An 18,314-nucleotide genomic window follows, 5' to 3' on the forward strand; every position below is an offset into this window, starting at 1 on the left:
AGAACAGGTGTTCTGCTGGACTTTTGTTAGTATTGGTGTGACCGGTCTGAATTTCGCGCGGGGTAGCAAATAACGTTAAAGGGTTAGTTCACCCAAAAATGAAAATTCTGTCATTAATTACTTACCCTCATGTCGTTCGACACCCGTCAGACCTCCGTTCATCTTCGGAACACAAATGAAGATATTTTAGTGTAAATCTGATGGCTCTGAAAGGCCTCCATTGGCACAATGCACTTTACACTCTCAAGACCCTTAAAAGGCACTAAAGACGTCGTTACAAAGTCCATCTCACTACAGTGGTTCTAAAATAAGTTTATGAATCGGCGAGAATAGTTTTTGTGCGCAAAAAAACCCTAAATAACGACTTTGATGACGATTTCAAAACACGGCATCATGAAGCTTCGAAGCGTTATGAATCAGTGAGTCGATTCAGCAGTTTGAATCGCCAAATTTCAGCAGTTTGGCGGTTTGACACGCGATCCGAATCATGATTCGACTCACTGATTCATAACGCTTCGAAGCTTCATGATGCCGTGTTTTGAAATCGTCATCATTATATAAGTCGTTATTTAGGGTTTTTTTGCGCACAAAAACTATTCTCGCCGAGTCATAAAGTTATTGTAGAACCACTGTAGTGAGATGGACTTTGTAACGACGTCTTTAGTGCCTTTTAAGGGTCTTGAGAGTGTAAAGTGCCATTGTGCCAATGGAGGCCTTTCAGAGCCATCAGATTTACACTAAAATATCTTCATTTGTGTTCTGAAGATGAACGGAGGTCTGACGGGTGTCGAACGACATGAGGGTAAGTAATTAATGACAGAATTTTCATTTTTGGGTGAACTAACCCTTTAATTATGCTAATTCCCGCAGATTTCGCACTCGCATCTGAAGCGCACACACACATACTGTAATAAAGCCTCCTCTGACATACAAGTGCAAAAATGAGCTCCTTTTTCCATCTTATATTAATGGTCAAATACACTCAAAAATGTCTCAATGCCCATCTTGGTGAGTTTTAGCGTAAACACAGTTGTAACCAGCTCACAGGAACAGTGTTTGGGATCCATGTGTGCGTCAGGTCTTAAAGGGACAGAAGTTATTTATTATTCAAACTACAAAAAGACAAACGATCACTTACGAGTATATTCTGAATGCCTTCGGCAGAATTCAAATGAGCCATTTTAATCTAGATTAATTCCAAGATTACAGTGAGATTAATCTAGATGAACAAAATTAATCTATGCCCACCACTAGTTTATATCCTTTTTGACCCCTGCAGACAGAGGTGGACAAAGTACACAACTCCATTACTTGAGTGAGAGTAAAAGAACTACTGGTCAAATATTACTCTGTTACAAGTGAAAGTTGTTAAAAACTATTTTGACTTAAGTAAAAGTACAGAAGTACTTGCTTTTAAAAGTACTTAAGTATCAAAAGTAAATGTCCTTTTTTATGTCAATGCATTATTTTATTATTGTTGCATTATTGTATAAATGCATGCTATGCCATTAGTGATGCTCCATACGACTACCGTAAACTAATTTAATTACTTAAAATTTACAAAGCTTTTTACAAAGCTGCTGTCACTTTAAGGCAGAATGCACAAATCCTACACACTGATACACATCCGAAATTCCCCCAACTGTTTGGGGGACTGTCGCTCACTTAAGACATAATCAACTTTGTTTTACGTGAATACTTTCCAAAATGAAAATTTTGACATTTTGTGTGTATTGGTCTAAGTGTGAAAACCCCCCCACAAAAGAAAGCTCTATTCAGTCCTCATGCTCTGGCATCTCAGAGGCACAAAAAACCGACTGAACTGAGCTCGTTCATCATGCTTTTTCAGATTCATCCATACGTCTATGCTTCTCTTTCTCCCAGACATTTACATTTTGCAAAAAAAAAAACACTGACTAGCAAACTTAAGCTGCTACAGAAACGACTTTCGACTTCGAGGACCTTGATAGAAATGTAGTGGAGTAAAAAGTACGATATTTGTCTTTCAAATGTAGTGAAGTTAAAGTAAAAGTTTCCCTAAAAAATAATACTTCAGTAAAGTACAGATACTCCAAAAGTGTACTTAAGTACAGTACCCAAGTAAATGTACTTCGTTACTGTCCACCTCTGCCTGCAGAGCACCGTACGGCTGCGCTTCGCTGTCATTTGGAAGCATTTCTAGACTTGTATTTCTTTAAATGCTGGCAAGTATTTTCAAGAGCAATATTTCATCACCGCTCAAAAAATAAAAAGAAGAAAAGCACGTTGTAACGCGGTTCGTTGTATTCGTGGGCAGGAAGGAAGAAGACAGGGTCGGCGAGACTGGGACTTGCAATCTTTATTTGTTAAACTCAAAACAAAGGACGCACGTGGGCATTTCAATTTCTCAATAAACTCTCAGGAACAATTCTCTATCAGACGGCTTGTCTCTTCACTCATAACTTTGCAGGATCACTTTCTCCTTCCCATAGGTGTGTGCAGTCCGAGTCCAGGTCTCTCTCAGCCTCACAGACTGCAGCAAGTCCCAGTCCAACTCTCTCTCTCATCTCTCTCCCGGCAGCCGCTTATATGCGGTCTCTCCACGCCAATTACTGCAATCAGAGACAGGTGTTCGTCATTTGCACTTGACCTACTTACCGACCGCTCGGCTCCGCCCTCTCTCTCCCGCTACAGACCTCGCGGGACCACGCCCACCCCGCCACACACGTAAAAATTTGAACTGGGCCGTTATTTACGGCAGCATTTATTCTTATCATACCAAGCATATGATATTTTATTTACAGTATGTTACGGACCACTTGAGCAGCCGTTCCCGATCACAAAACCCTCCACTCCACTGTGAATAAATCGCAATGCGAATGCACAAGTTTTAGGTTTTATCACTGAGGTGGTGCACAGTTATTTTTTACAGACTTCCATGTGAGGCGAATGCGCACGACATGCGTCACGACCAAATGTCAGCGATTGGTTAATGCAGATCCAAAGTGGCTCTTGGCAGATCCAATAGTTTTAAACTTCAACAGAGTTCCCGCCTTCAAGGAAGTGAAGACTCACTGTACAAATGAAATGTAGGAGAGTCTGGTAAGCCCAGGCTAGCGTGACTCGCCATCAGTGTTGCCACAGTTACTTTGAAAAAGTAACTTAGTTACTTTACAGATTACTTGATTTTAAAAGTAACTAAGTTACTTTACAGATTACTTGATTTTAAAAGTAACTAAGTTAGATTACAAGTTACTTTATTAGTTACATTCATCAGTTGCCGACAACACCTCTGCAGCCTCAACATAAAAATGACAACCGTTTTTGCCAACACTAAACATAAAACATGTTACACTATACTAAACATAAAACACTAAACATAAAACCCTAAACATGTTAATGAAAAGGTACAAATTACTTTGTTTTTATTAAATACATTTATGAAAAACAATTTATATTTAATTTTTAATTTATATTTATATATGAATGTAAATAATTATATGGGCCTACACAAATAATATAAAATTACAAGATTTATATTTTATTGTAAACGTAATGTGCAGCTCTGTAAAGGGACAACAAATATATGATCGATCCGTGAGAACAATATATTTTTTAATAATCTTTAAGTGCACAAAACTATGAAAATATATGAAACGCTTCAAAACAGAGCGGCAACAAAGCGCTTATGCGCATCCCGGGTGCAGAATGATGCGCTTAAAGCAACATGGAATCAGAGTGTGCAGTGCAGCGCGAGTGCACATTGAAAAGTCCACGGCATAAAGAGAAGATGAGCGTTGAGCCCACAAATCCTAGTCTACTATGTAGCCTATATCGGTCCAAACATTCACTGATTATTTGTTTCTTCACAGTTTTTAATTCTGGTTATTGTAAGTGTGATGCTAATTAATAGTCCTTGTGTTGTCACCTGAGTAGCGAGCACAACATCTTTCAGAAACCGCAAGATAAACTCCAGGAAGATAAATTATTTTATCAACATATCAAGTATTATAACGGGAATATATCATATGGAGTGAGCTTTACCGTGCTGCTGCTGACTGGAACCGAACGACGCGCAGTTTGAATGCTGAACGGAGAATGACAGAGCAGCGGAGGAAAGACATTCAGCTATGGCTTTAGATGACTTTGTAGGCTACTAGCAAATAATAATATACTAATAATGATTGCTGAAGGATAATGTGACAATATATATTTCTGATGATTATTTAATTATCACGACATGCCTAATCTGAACAAGTGACTGCCTGTCTTGAGTTTTGTCGACAGACGGAGCGGCCGCCTCGTAATTCTCTATGCAGGAAAACCCCTGCTGAGACTAAACAAGAAAGCAAAAATATATATTTTTACTAAGGAAAATGACAAAAAAAAGTAACTCACAGTGACTTGGATAAATTACTTTAATCTGATTACTGGTTTGGAAATAGTAACGCGTTAGATTACTCGTTACTGGAAAAAGTGGTCAAATTAGAGTAACGCCTTACTAAGTAACGCGTTACTGGCATCACTGCTCGCCATAGACGTAAACAGAGAGAAGTAGCTCCGGCTGCAATGTTCTTCCGCGAAACGCATGCAGTTTTTGTTTATTAACAGCGCAAAAAGTTTCGGACTGCAGCTTTAAATCAAATACAAATACATCATATCCTATGTAAATAAGTCATTGTTAATTAGGCTATTACTTTTTTTACAGTTATTTTATCAACACATGTGTGGATGATACCACAAAAGACCATTTTGCAAAATTAAATTAATAAATAAATATAACCCGCTAAACAGTTCACACTTCAACCCCCACCCCCAATGTCCAAACCAAAACTACGCCCTTGGGTAGGCTACTATCTACTTAATAGGTATTAGTATCTAATGATTAAAGCTACACTGTGTCACTTTTTTAGTTTATTCTTAGCTAAAAACACTTAGTTCTTTCAAAAATATATGTGCTCATTAATGTATATTATACTTCTTTCAAGTAATAAAGTATTCTCGTAAGTTTATAATATGCCATTGAAAATACATACGGGTGAGGGGTTCGAATGCGGGTCGCCATGTTGCCCCTCCATCTTGAAAGTACATTAGCCAAAGAGGGACATGCCCGTAAATTCAAGCTTCGCCTTTGGCGTTTTAACACTCGATGGCACCGTGTCGAATGTGGACGAGGTCGAACTGGAAGCCATGTAAATCTTGGACTAAATCGGCCAACGTAGGAGTTAAAACGAAATCGGAATTGAGAGGAAGAGGAACTAAAATTCACTGGATGGTCATATACAAGTTCACCACTAGATGGGGGAAAATATCACACAGTGTAGCTTTAAGTACTAGTATCTATTGAATAAGTAGTATAAAAATAGATAATAGTTATTTTAAGGATTAAATGTTAAAATGGCTTGCCATACTCACGCACTTGCTTGCCACCTACGTCAGGGGTGACATCAGTCCCTGACGTTTGAATGAAGTTTTCAAAACACATCATTCAAGACCGTTCCACCTCAATGTTTCCTTATCTTCACATAGCGTGGAAAAAGGCAGACGTCTTAATTATGTATTTGTATAACCTAATCTTCTGATTTATGCCAACTTAAGCATATTCACAGCGATAGCTAGTGTGCATTCATCCAGACAGAGCGAACAGTGAATCTGATGTCTCTTTCATTAGCACTAATCTAAAGGTAAATTAGCTGAAAGAGAAACAGCACTATAAAACCCTCACTACAATAACTCGTTGCATAACCACGGCTGCTTTTTCATGATAAATTTGTATATGTGGGCCATTTATTAATCACAGAGCTCATGAATGTCACCATGTCTTCATTAAGTGAATGTTTATTAATAGAGATCTAGTGCTCATTTCGCCTGCAGACAGCATTGATTGTTGTACAGCACAGAAAAGCTTTTGTTTGTCAGACAGAATCATTGAGCTTAGTGTGATGAATGGCTGGCAAAACTCCAGTTTGGAGCAAATATTGATCAATACGCTCACTGATACTATTACTGATAACAGGCAGTGTTGTTGTGCAGGTCACACAACAAGTTCAGTGTGAGTTCACACATACATATATCATTTTTACATCATTGGGCTTTCAGAAGGTGTGCATGAAATTATAATAAACCTGCTGGGGTATTTCGACGGCATTTGAACAAAGTATTTTAATATCACTTTCATTTAGTATTGAGAAGTTTGTAAGTGGAGAATATCCTTCATGAATAAATTCATTGTCATTAGGGAAACCTTTATTCATCTCCTAAAAACGATTTATTCTGTAAGGTTTTGTATAAAAATTAAAGGACTATATTCAGTTCATTTTAACTATTGATGCAGGGACCGATAACCGATAATTCTTTATATTTGAAAGCCGATATATATTCAATAAATAGTTAAATCTACTTATATTAATAATCAAAATAAATCATCTGCATCAACATAGAATGTTTATCTGCAATTTAACACTGAATTCACCTAAAAAAACATATATAAAATAATAATATATTTTTAGCAGTTTTAGGGCATTTTTCAGCTATTAAAATAAAATAAACCACTGCAAATTCATAAAACATTTCTGATTCATATTTAAATGACAAATTCTGGAAATCAAATCAGAAGCTCGCCGATATTGATCATCATGAATTTGAACTTCTTTTTGTTTTGTTTTTTAATTCTGGGTGTTGTAGTTCTTTCTTTCGCTAGTCCAAATATAATTTGCTGTATTACGACTACAAATGAGACCAACATGCCTCTTATATTGCAGCCAATCAGCTTCCGTGTTATTGGCGCGAGTCTCTTTCGGATTGTACCACAGACACATAAAACAGATTTTATTCTTCAGATAATAATCCTCCAGTTTTTCGCATTTCCGCGATTACTGAATACAACGAAAAATTAACAATGCATTTCTTGAGATCCTGCATAATTCGTAATTTCACCGCAAAATAATGGCAAGATGCCAAAATAAACAAGATTTATGCATTTTGTTTATTCTATTGTCATGTGTGACTATTGTGAATCTAACATAATACAGTAAATGTGGTCTCCTAATTATGAAAAATGCAAATTTCTGGAAATTACAACCACAAATTCAGTCATTTTGATCTCAAAAATCACAATAAAATATCCTGGTGGGATTGAGCTACACTGTAAAAACTAATTAGTTCAGTTTACTTAATTAAATTGTGCAAACTTGTTGCCTTAATTCAATTAAGTAAGCATTACTTAATTGCATTAAGTTGTTCTTACTTAAACCGTTTAAGTTTTGTCAACTTAATTCTATCTGGGATCTGAGGAAGTGTACTCCCAGAGTGCACTGTGGCATGAATAAATTAATTGCTTCGTTTCACTATGTTTGCCTTTATTTTACTATTTGTCTTTTGTCAGTATAACCCCAATAATGACAGCAAGTAAAATAGTAAAGGTCGTATTAATAATAAAAATAAAAAAAATAAATAAAAAAAATCCTTGTTACCATTGTTGTGTTTTGCATGCTGAATGTTGAAGTGTGTGTGTGACACGCTCGAGCATGGTCAAATAATATTGTGACAAACATAGAGGGATTATATCAACTCAATTAAAAGGTTATGCCATAAATATTAGCAAATAAAAAGTTAAAAGGTCATTATTTGACATGAAAAATAGTTATGTTCTATATCATTAATGTACAAATATTACATATATATATATATATAAGTGTCCAACCAAAGGGAACACTAATCACAATTATGGTGAGAAGAAGTGGAGGAAATGAGTGATAAGTCTAGAAAAAATTGCCCCGCCTCAAAAACACTTTGCCCGTCAGCCCGTCTGCTTGTTTTTTTGCTTTGGCCAAATGGTACTCAAACCAGTCAAGTATTGTTTACTTGAGTTTTCTAAGTAACGAAGGCATAGCATGCAAATAGTTCAGATTACTTACTTGTTTTAAGTAAGGTCAACAAATTATTGGACATTAAGTAAAGTTTACTAAAAAAGTCTTAGTAAGAACAACTGTTGGATTTTACAGTGTATGGGAAAGTGAAGGTTTATCAATGAAGTTTTTTTTGTGTCATTTTATCGGCCAATATATCGGTTATCGGCTTTCAAATTAGAATTATCGGTTATCGTATCGGCCAAAATCATATCAGTGCATCTCTAACTTCTTCTATATAATGCCAACAAAAGCAATATGATAAAAGTCACTAAATAGTTCAATAAATAGTTAAATCTACTTATATTAATAATCAAAATAAATAATCTGCATCAACATAGAATGTTTATCTGCAATTTAACACTGAATTCACCTAAAAAAACAACAAGAAAAATATATTTTTTACAGTTTTAGGGCATTTTGTCAGCTATTAAAATAAAATGAACCTCGCCGATATTGATCATCATGCATTTGAACTTTTATGAGTTTGCCAGAAAATATGACTAATTTATAGGGATGCACCGATATGAAAATTTTAGCCGATACCGATAATTCTTTATATTTGAACACCGACTGTATTTTGAAGTGATTCCAATCATGATGATGAACAGTGAGTATCTGAAGTGTCTCAGCTGAAGGAAATAATGCATTATTAATCCGCTTTAATATATATGGACAAAGGTTCTTATCGGGCCGATAACGATAACATTAAAAATGAACATATATCGGCCGATACATCCCTTTTAAAGGTGATTTTGATCACTCTGTAACATTTGCACTTATATTGTGAATTCATAATTCTATCTGTTGCATAATATACTGATGTGTTTGCATATTATATCATTATACACTCAAAAAAATAATGTATGATGCTGTTCACTTTATTTAAGCAATTCATCTTGATTTAACACCATTATATTAGGTTTCTTGTTCAAATGTAATTGATTCATGTTAAACTGACTTAAAACCGTTACTCTTTGACATAACTTGATGTTTTCATTTTGAAATAACATGTTTCAATCAAGTAACCCAAAGAAATAAGACTTTCATTTCCCATCATGCTTTGCAAAGGGGCTGAATTCGGAGAGTAAATGTTTAAATAAAGTGAAATTTGATGCATTTTTAACAAGATGAGAAAATTGAGATACTTTTTAATGCTTAATGTTTTGTTATGTTGGTATTTAAAAGTTTGTGTTATGTTAGTGTTTTTGGAGGTCATTGTGGTGAAGTGTAGAGCGTGTGCTTAGTGTGAGGACCTGCTAATAACTATTAAAGTTGTTTTAATAATAAAAATCTACTCTGGGCAAGCCATGGATGTATCAAAACCATCTTCTGGCTAGCCAATAAAATCTTGTAAAAGGTTTTGTAAATGCACTCAAAAACTATTCTTTGAACTAATGTAATTAAATCATGGAAAGTATTTCCATGTGATTAAATGGCTTTCTTTCAGCATTAAGCAATTTTGTTAGGCTAACTTAAATAAATTAGCTGGTCCAAAACATTGCAAATGAGTTGGGCTGACACTATTAAATTAGGCTGTGCCTAACCATTGTAAATAAGTTGAATCAACCTTAATAAATTAAGTTGACCCAACGTAAGTACATTAAATTGGAATAACATAATGCTGAAATAAAGCAAGTTAATCATGTGGAAATACTTTCCATGATTTTTTTATGTTCATTCAAAGAGTAATTTTTTTGAGTGTACACCGATCAGGCATAACATTATGAGCACTGACAGGTGAAGTGAATACACTGATGATCTCTTCATCACCTGTTAGTGGGTGGGATATATTAGGCAGCAAGCGAACATGATGGCTGTGTCCGAAAAACTAGGCAGCTGACTCGTTGCCTCGCTGCCTTATCAGACAAAGGCTGGGTCCGAAAATGCTGCCTTCGGAGGACACATTTCAAGGTAGGAAGGCACCAAGGCACGTCCGAATCTAATGTTAGCTTCACTTCCTGTCTCCTGAGAGACCTTCATCTAATCGATTTTCGAAGGCAGCATTAATGTATCCTTTGCTGATATCCAACAATCCTGTGCTAATTAAATTTGTGTTTAGTTCTCAAAGCTCTCTCTATTTTGCTGTAGATCATTAAACGGTTACACCGCCTCAGAAGTCTGTCCGAAATTAGTTTTGTGAGGTGCCAATGTCAACAAGACATTGTCTGATAAAGCATCGAGGCAACGAGTCAGCTGACTAGGTTTTTGGACGCAGACAATGTCTACATTACTACATTAGAAATTTCTTGCTAGAAATGAGATAAGAAGTGGAAAATGTTGGTAAAAAACGAACTGACCAGCAAACGCAATCTTTTTTCCCAGCTCAACTGTCACAGAATGGAAAGCACAGGATTGTGGGATATCAAAGGCAGCGAAGGATACATTAATGCTGCCTTTGAAAATCGATCAGATGAAGGTCTCTCAGGAGACAGGAAGTGAAGCTAACATTAGAATCGGACCGTTCTAGGTGCCTTCCTGCCTTGAAATGTGTCCTCCGAAGGCAGCATTTTCCAGGTTTTAGAGACGCAGACCTTGTCCTCAGAGTTGATGTGTTAGAAGCAGGAAAAATGGGAAAGCGTAAGGATTTGAGCGAGTTTGACAAGGGCCAGATTGTGACGGCTAGACGACTGGGTCAGAACATCTCCAAAACTGCAGCTCTTGTGGGCTGTTCCCGGTCTGCAGTGGCCAGTCTCTATCAAAAGTGCTCCAAGGAAGGACCAGTGGAGAACCGGCCACAGGGTCATGGGCGGCCGAGGCTCATTGATGCCCGTGGGGAGCGAAGGCCACGGAGCAATGGAAGAAGGAGGCCTGGTCTGATGATCACGTGTTCTTCTACATCAGTGGATGGCCGGGTGTGTGTGTGTGGCTTACCTGGTGAAAACATGGCACCAGGTGCATTATGGGAAGAAGGCGTGGCAGAGGCAGTGATGCTCTGGGCAATGTTCTGCTGGGAAACCTTGGGTCCTCCATCCATGTGGATGTTACTCTGACACGCTCCACCTACCTAAGCATTGTTGAGCCCATGTCCAGCCTTTCATGGAAACGGTTTTCCCTGTGGCTGTGGCTCTTTCAGCAGATAATGCGCCGCCACAAAGCACAAATGCTTCAGGAATGGATTGAGGAGCACAACAACGAGTTTGAGGCGTTGACTCGGCCTCCAAATTCCCCAGATCTCAATCCAATCGAGCATCTGTGGGATGTGCTGAACAAGCAAGTCCGAACCATGGAGGCCCCACCTCGCAACTTACAGGACTTAAAGGATCTGCTGCTAACATCTTGGTGGCAGATACCACAGCACACCTTCAGGGGTTTAGTGGAGTCCATGCCTCGACGGGTCAGCAAAAGGGGGACCAAAACAATATTAGGATGGTGGTCATAATCAGTGTTGGGGAAAGTTACTTTGAAAAGTAATGTATTACAATATTGCGTTACTCCCTTAAAAAGTAACTAATTGAGTTACTTAGTTACTTTTTAAGAAAAGTAATGCGTTACGTTTCTTTTGCGTTACTTTTTCTCACCTGGGCTGGGCTGGGCTTGTTTTTTTTATTTTTTATAACAAAAAAGTTATATTTTTCTAAAGACCTCTTCATACCAAAATTGAAATAATAAGCCCAAGGCTGAGGTAAAAATGCAGATTCCCGCATGAACAGTAGAGGGATAATGGTAGAATAGGACGCAGGAGAAAAAAGTTTTACCAATAAAAACAAAAAATCTAGTCATTTTCATCATCAAAGGTCAGCAGCAAGACATTGGTAAATTAAATATAAAGGTAGATTATGCATAAAAATAGTTGTAACATTTAATTATTGGAGGTTTGCATAGTACTCTGATTTTGCATTTGACTGATTTTATTCATTTTGAAGAGTACGGAATCTTTACTGTGCAAGCAAGATAAATAAATGCTCACTATAATAGAACTACAATAACCATCATGTTCACACACACGCCTCTGCACTTATTTTTCTCAACATGGGGGCAGGAGAGCTGTCAGTCAAATTAATGTGAAAAAGTAACTCAGATATTTTGTTGTAAATTTGAACAGTAATGCGTTACTTTACTAGTTACTTGGAAAAAGTAATATTATTATGTAACTCAAGTTACTTGTAATGCGTTACCCCAACACTGGTCATAATGTTACGCCTGATCGATCGGTCTAAATCGATATATCACTAATAAAATATAGCCTATGGCAATCTAGCAATGTCAAAGCAATTTATATGAACTTATATATGAAAACACTGATGTTTACTCAGTGTTAAAGCAAAACTAAATCTCAGTCATGTTTGGAATCCTTTAAAGTTTCCATGTGACCTTTTGAACTTTTAGCGAACCCAAACATTCTAAATGGAACTTTTTTGTTTCAGATGTAGCGAATGATAACACAGTTTCTTCTGGGCTGTATTCTCATGCTCTGCTACATTACGCTGCTCTTTCAGAGTCCGGCATCTCTCTCTTGTCTCGGCTGAGCTGAAACTGGATGGAGCCCAGAGGCTGCAGATATTGATCACCACCAGCTGGAAAGGAAAGTGACCTTCAGAAACTCTATCTTCAACTTGCCGGATGATTCGCTGCCTTTGAACAGGCCGCTTAAAGAGATGTAATTAATGCGGAAACCTGCATGCCGGCAGCATTTGATTACCTGGAACAGACCAGGCGAGCCCAGGGCCAGCTGGGACATTTCTGCAGGATCAAGGGCCGTTTCAACTCTGACACAGAGAGAACTCACCGCATGCATGTGTGTTCATGTCAGGCGACAGGCCTGTGAAGGAAAAAATATATTGTTGTGAAATTGCATGAGTAATTATGTTCATTTGTGAGCATAATTACCACCGGTTTCATTAGATTTATGTGTAGCTCCGGTTAATAATTAGAAGCGTGCGGATTTAGCTGGCATTATGCGTCAATGCATTTCAGCCATATTTACATATTTAACACAATCTCTGTTGTTGTATAGTGCCACGGTACAGAAGGATATGAGTGTGTGAGGCGTCGACAGACATGAATCTGTAGGTTCAGATCATATGCCATCGCGAGCACAAGAGAGAGAACAATGTTGAACACGTCACTGCAATGACCTTCACATGTCTCTGTTTCAGTTCAGCTTTATTAGCATGACAATTGCATATCACCAAAGTATCGTAAGGTTATTTATATATACATATATATGTGTGTGTGTGTGTGTGTGTATGTGTATATATATATATACACGGTGAGGAAAATAAGTATTTGAACACACTGCTATTTTGCAAGTTCTCCCACTTAGAAATCATGGAGGGTCTGAAATTGTCATCGTAGGTGCATGTCCACTGTGAGAGACATAATCTAAAAAAAAAAATCCAGAAATCACAATGTATGATTTTTTAACTATTTATTTGTATGATACAGCTGCAAAGAAGTATTTGAACACCTGAGAAAATCAATGTTAATATTTGGTACAGTAGCCTTTGTTTGCAATTACAGAGGTCAAACGTTTCCTGTAGTTTTTCAGCAGGTTTGCACTGCAGGAGGGATTTTGGCCCACTCCTCCACACAGATCTTCTCTAGATCAGTCAGGTTTCTGGCCTGTCACAGAGAAACACAGAGTTTGAGCTCCTCCAAAGATTCTCAATTGGGTTTAGTTCTGGAGACTGGCTGGGCCACGCCACAACCTTGATCTGCTTCTTACAGAGCTTGGTTCTCCTGGCTGTGCTTCAGGTCATTGTCATGTTGGAAGACCCAGCTTCGACCCATCTTCAATGCTCTGAGGGAAGAAGGTTGTTCCCCAAAATCTCGCAATACATGGCCCCGGTCATCCTCTCCTTAATACAGTGCAGTCGCCCTGTCCCATGTGCAGAAAAACACCCCCACAGCATGATGCTGCCACCCCCATGCTTCACAGTAGGGATGGTGTTCTTGGGATGGTACTCATCATTCTTCTTCCTCCAAACACGTTTTGTGGAATTATGACCAAAAAGTTGTATTTTGGTCTCATCTGACCACATGACTTTCTCCCATGACTCCTCTGGATCATCCAACTGGTCATTGGCAAAATTAAGACGGGCCTGGACATGTGCTGGTTTAAGCAGGGGAACCTTCCGTGCCATGCATGATTTCAAACCATGACGTCTTAGTGTATTACCAACAGTAACCTTGGAAACGGTGGTTCCAGCTCTTTTCAGGTCATTGACCAGCTCCTCCGTGTAGTTCAGGGCTGATTTCTCACCTTTCTTAGGATCATTGAGACCCCACGAGGTGAGATCTTGCATGGAGCCCCAGTCCGAGGGAGATTGACAGTCATGTTTAGCTTCTTCCATTTTCTAATGATTGCTCCAGCAGTGGACCTTTTTTCACCAAGCTGCTTGGCATTTTCCCCGTAGCCCTTTCCAGCCTTGTGGAGGTGTACAATTTTGTCTCTAGTGTCTTTGGACAGCTCTTTAGTAGATGGATTCTTACTGATTGTATGGGGTGGACAGGTGTCTTTATGCAGCTAACGACTTCAAACAGATGCATCTAATTTAGGATAATAAATGGAGTGGAGGTGGACATTTTAAAGGCAGACTAACAGGTCTTTGAGGGTCAGAATTCTAGCTGATAGACAGGTGTTCAAATACTTATTTGCAGCTGTATCATACAAATAAATAGTTAAAAAATCATACATTGTGATTTCTGGATTTTTTTTTTTAGATTATGTCTCTCACAGTGGACATGCACCTACGACAACAATTTCAGACCCTCCATGATTTCTAAGTGGGAGAACTTGCAAAATAGCAGGTGTTCAAATACTAATTTTCCTCACTGTATATATATATATATATATATACACACACACACACACACACAGTACCGGTCAAAAGTTTGGAAACCGTACTTACTATTTTATGTTTTTGAAAGAATGCTCATCAAGCCTGAATTTATTTGGTTAAAATAAAAAAACAAAAAAACACTGTAATATCGTCAAATATTATTAATATTTAAAATAATGTTTTTCTATTTTAATATATAGTAAAGTGTAATGTATTCCTGTGATCAAAGCTGAATTTATCATCATTACTCCAGTCTTCAGTGTCACATGATCCTTCACAAATCATTCTCATATGAGGATTTATTATCAATGTTGGAAACAGTTATGCTGCTTAATATTTTTATATAACCTATGATACTTCTTGCAGGATTATTTAAAGAATAAAAAGGGAAAAAAGAACAGCATTTATTTAAAATAGAAATATTTTGTATTTGTAATAGACATTTTTCTATTTCCTTCGTGGCAGGTTGGTAGTAAAATACAGCAGGGGTTCAGTGATGTGTTTGCCAGTTTTAGATTAGATTATTAGTGCACTACTGACCTCTTGAGGAAGAACGATGAAATACACACCAGGACACAAATACAGTTTAAAACAGTAGCAAGTTTAAAATAATGTACATTTTGAATCTCACAGAAATTGAGGTGCACATTAGACATCATAATTATTCAATTTCTTCTGTGTTATCTGCCTTTCAGTGGTAGATTGAGCTGAAGATATATTTATTTTTGACAGGAATGAGGGTTAATGTTTAGCACGTCGTAACATGCAGAAATGAAATAAGAATAACATCATATGATTACACAGATTTATTTCGTTCTAATCAATATTTGTGATCACAATGCAGACGTCCAAATCACAAATCAGTAACAATAACTCCAGAATTTACACAAAATTAAAAGATGGAGACGCAAAACGTTGAAAGAAATCACTGCACTTGAAGTTTGCAGTGTACGTGTAAAAGCTGCCTGGCTTACTTTACAGGAAATATGAAAGAAGCCTATAATCTTACAGTATCGTGAGTCGATCACAACCAGTTATAAATAATAAAGTGATACAATGTGAAGCTTTTCTTTAGTGAATAAACAAACTACAACTACTTTAAAACCAAATAAACATACAAAACAACCAAAGAAACATGGACTGCTAGAGCATCACACACAAACCAGTGAAAAAGTATAAAAATAAAGCCTGCATCAGTAGTTTTAGTGACACTGAGAGCGCTCATAAATCTGTTGTGTTCTGGTGACCGGCACAAATGTCCTCTGGCTGATCATCACTGACACACGACTTCCCAGAAGTGAGAACCGAACATCTGTGCGACGACTCCCGCAGCTGGAGGTACAACTAAACCAATCACAGATCCTTAAAAATAGAACGCAACTAATTGTAAATGTTACAGGATATTTAGATCAAACGAATAGAAACAACAGGCACTGCGGATGCAGCGTTTCTGGTTATAATAACATGCCATTTTTACAGATAAATCGTATTATTATTTTCAGGCCCATTCTTAAATCAAGACACTACAGGTGAGAAGGGAAAACATCCCTTATAGATATCATACTTTCCCCCGTTAATCACAGTGCATTAGGACAATTGATCAATTACACGATTTCTGAAATGTTATCTTTAAATATGCAAATGAGGCATGATCTACTTACATATGGATATGTTAGAGTTAATAGGTTTTTACTCGTTATAAATCAGAAAATACTGTTAACAGACAGAAAACTATTGTTTTTTTAGAAATAAAATGCTAAATATCTATCAGATGAGTGATATTTCTGTGCAGAAGAATACTCGCATTTTGAGAAAACATCTTCGTACACATTTCTACCAATACATTTGACATGACTTCAACGAGTTTGAGGTGTTGACTCGGCCTCCAAATTCCCCAGATCTCAATCCAATCGAGCATCTGTGGGATGTGCTGAACAAACAAGCCCGATCCATGGAGGCCCCGCCTCGCAACTCACAGGACTTAAAGGATCTGCTGCTAACATCTTGGTGGCAGATACCACAGCACAGCTTCAGGGGTCTAGTGGAGTTCATGCCTCGATGGGTCAGCAAAAGGGGACCAACACAATATTAGGATGTTATGCCTGATCGGTGTATATTCTATAAATATTTTGAAACAAATTTCCATGTCATTATTTATTTTTTCTAAATCTTTTCCAAGCCTGGGTTATTTTAAAATTCCATGACTTTTCCTGTTTTTTCATGATCGTACTCACCCTGATTGTAATTTAAATCTACAGACGCAAAGAGAACAAGTGTAATAAACGTGTTTTCTTTCCACTAGTCTGAAAGAAGACAAGTCATGGAAGCAAAATAACCCCAAATCATCTGATTGACCTGTGAATGAAACACTGGTTTTGCCTGCAGTGTCTTGTGTTAAAGGGCTCAATGCACAGCATTATACTTTAAATAACCCAACAATTCAGTCAACTGATCGCTGATGAGGTGAACGTTTTAGATTCAGGATGTCATAGCACCACCTGTAATGTTCAGTAACGTCTCTCCTTGACAGTAACACTTCACGTCAGACTCAGGCCCGAAAGCTCCAGCTCCTCTGGAAGGGCTGGAAGGGTTTCTTCAGCGTCAGGAACATCAGCTGAGGCTTGAGTCTCTGCGGTCTCTCTGGGAAAAGCGCCGCCTCACTTTCAGCGGTGGGAAAGCGTCTGCGGTAGATGTCAGGATGAGATCTCTGGAACTGACAGAAGAGAAAAATCAGACGGGGTAAATAAACAGATTTCACCACATGAAAGTGTGAAATATAGCAAAGTTACTGAACACATTAACCTTGAAGAACAACACACGGCTTAAAGGGATAGTTCACCCAAAAATGAAAATTAGCCCATGATTTACTCTCCCTCAAGTCATCCGAGGTTTGTATGACCTTCTTTTTTCAGATTTTATATAAAAAATGTTCTGGCTAATCCAAGCTTTATAATGGCAGTAATAGTTGCTCTGTTTTTTAAGTCCATAAAAATGCATCTGTCCGTCAAATAACTGCTCCACACGGCTCTGGGGTGTTAATAAAGGCCTTCTGAAGCGAATCGATGCGTTTGTGTAAGAAAAATATCCATATTTAAAAAAAAATTTTTTTTTCCATGGCTCTGCATCAGCCGTCCCTGCGCCATCACTTCCGGCAAAAAAGGTCAAAATACATGCAAAATACCGGCGCGATCATAGATATAGACATAGATTCCTCATTAGTGCCTGCACGGATTGGTCGAGTGAGGCATCTACATATATATATCTTTGATCGCGCCAGTATTTTGACCTTATTCGCCGGAAGTTATGGCGCTGGGAAAACTAGATGACATTCGTCTGATAAGAGGTAAAAAAATAACAAATACTGTTCGTTTCGTGTCTTAAGACATCAATGTGTCGCCACAAGCTGCATAGTTTAATAAGGATTCGTATGTCTGTGTGTTTTTACTCTCATTTCTCTCATACTCTAAAATATCCCCATTGACATCATTATACGACTATCACACTGCAACGGCTGGAGTTAAAAATCTTCATTTGTGTTCTACTGAAGAAACAAACACACCAACATCTCTGATGCCTTGGGGGTAAGCAGATAAACATAAAAATGTAGTTTTTGGGTGAACTATCCCTTTAAGAAACATTCAGG

The 18,314-nt window shown here is 37.7% G+C and overlaps 1 protein-coding gene across 1 annotated transcript in view; it reads right to left on the bottom strand.

Annotated features, from left to right (window-relative positions):
* Positions 1-15,253: 15,253 nt before the first annotated feature.
* The window catches only part of LOC307118362 (DEP domain-containing protein 1B-like), a 42,602-nt gene continuing 39,541 nt past the window's right edge, over positions 15,254-18,314 (bottom strand). The window contains exon 11 of the mRNA XM_079803974.1: positions 15,254-17,384. Coding sequence (XP_079660100.1) covers positions 17,220-17,384 — 165 coding nt within the window. The 3' untranslated portion in view covers positions 15,254-17,219. The remainder of the gene's footprint in view (positions 17,385-18,314) is intronic.

The sequence above is a fragment of the Gobio gobio genome (assembly GCF_949357685.1).
Source record: "Gobio gobio genome assembly, chromosome: 22".
Taxonomy (NCBI): Eukaryota; Metazoa; Chordata; class Actinopteri; order Cypriniformes; family Gobionidae; genus Gobio; species Gobio gobio.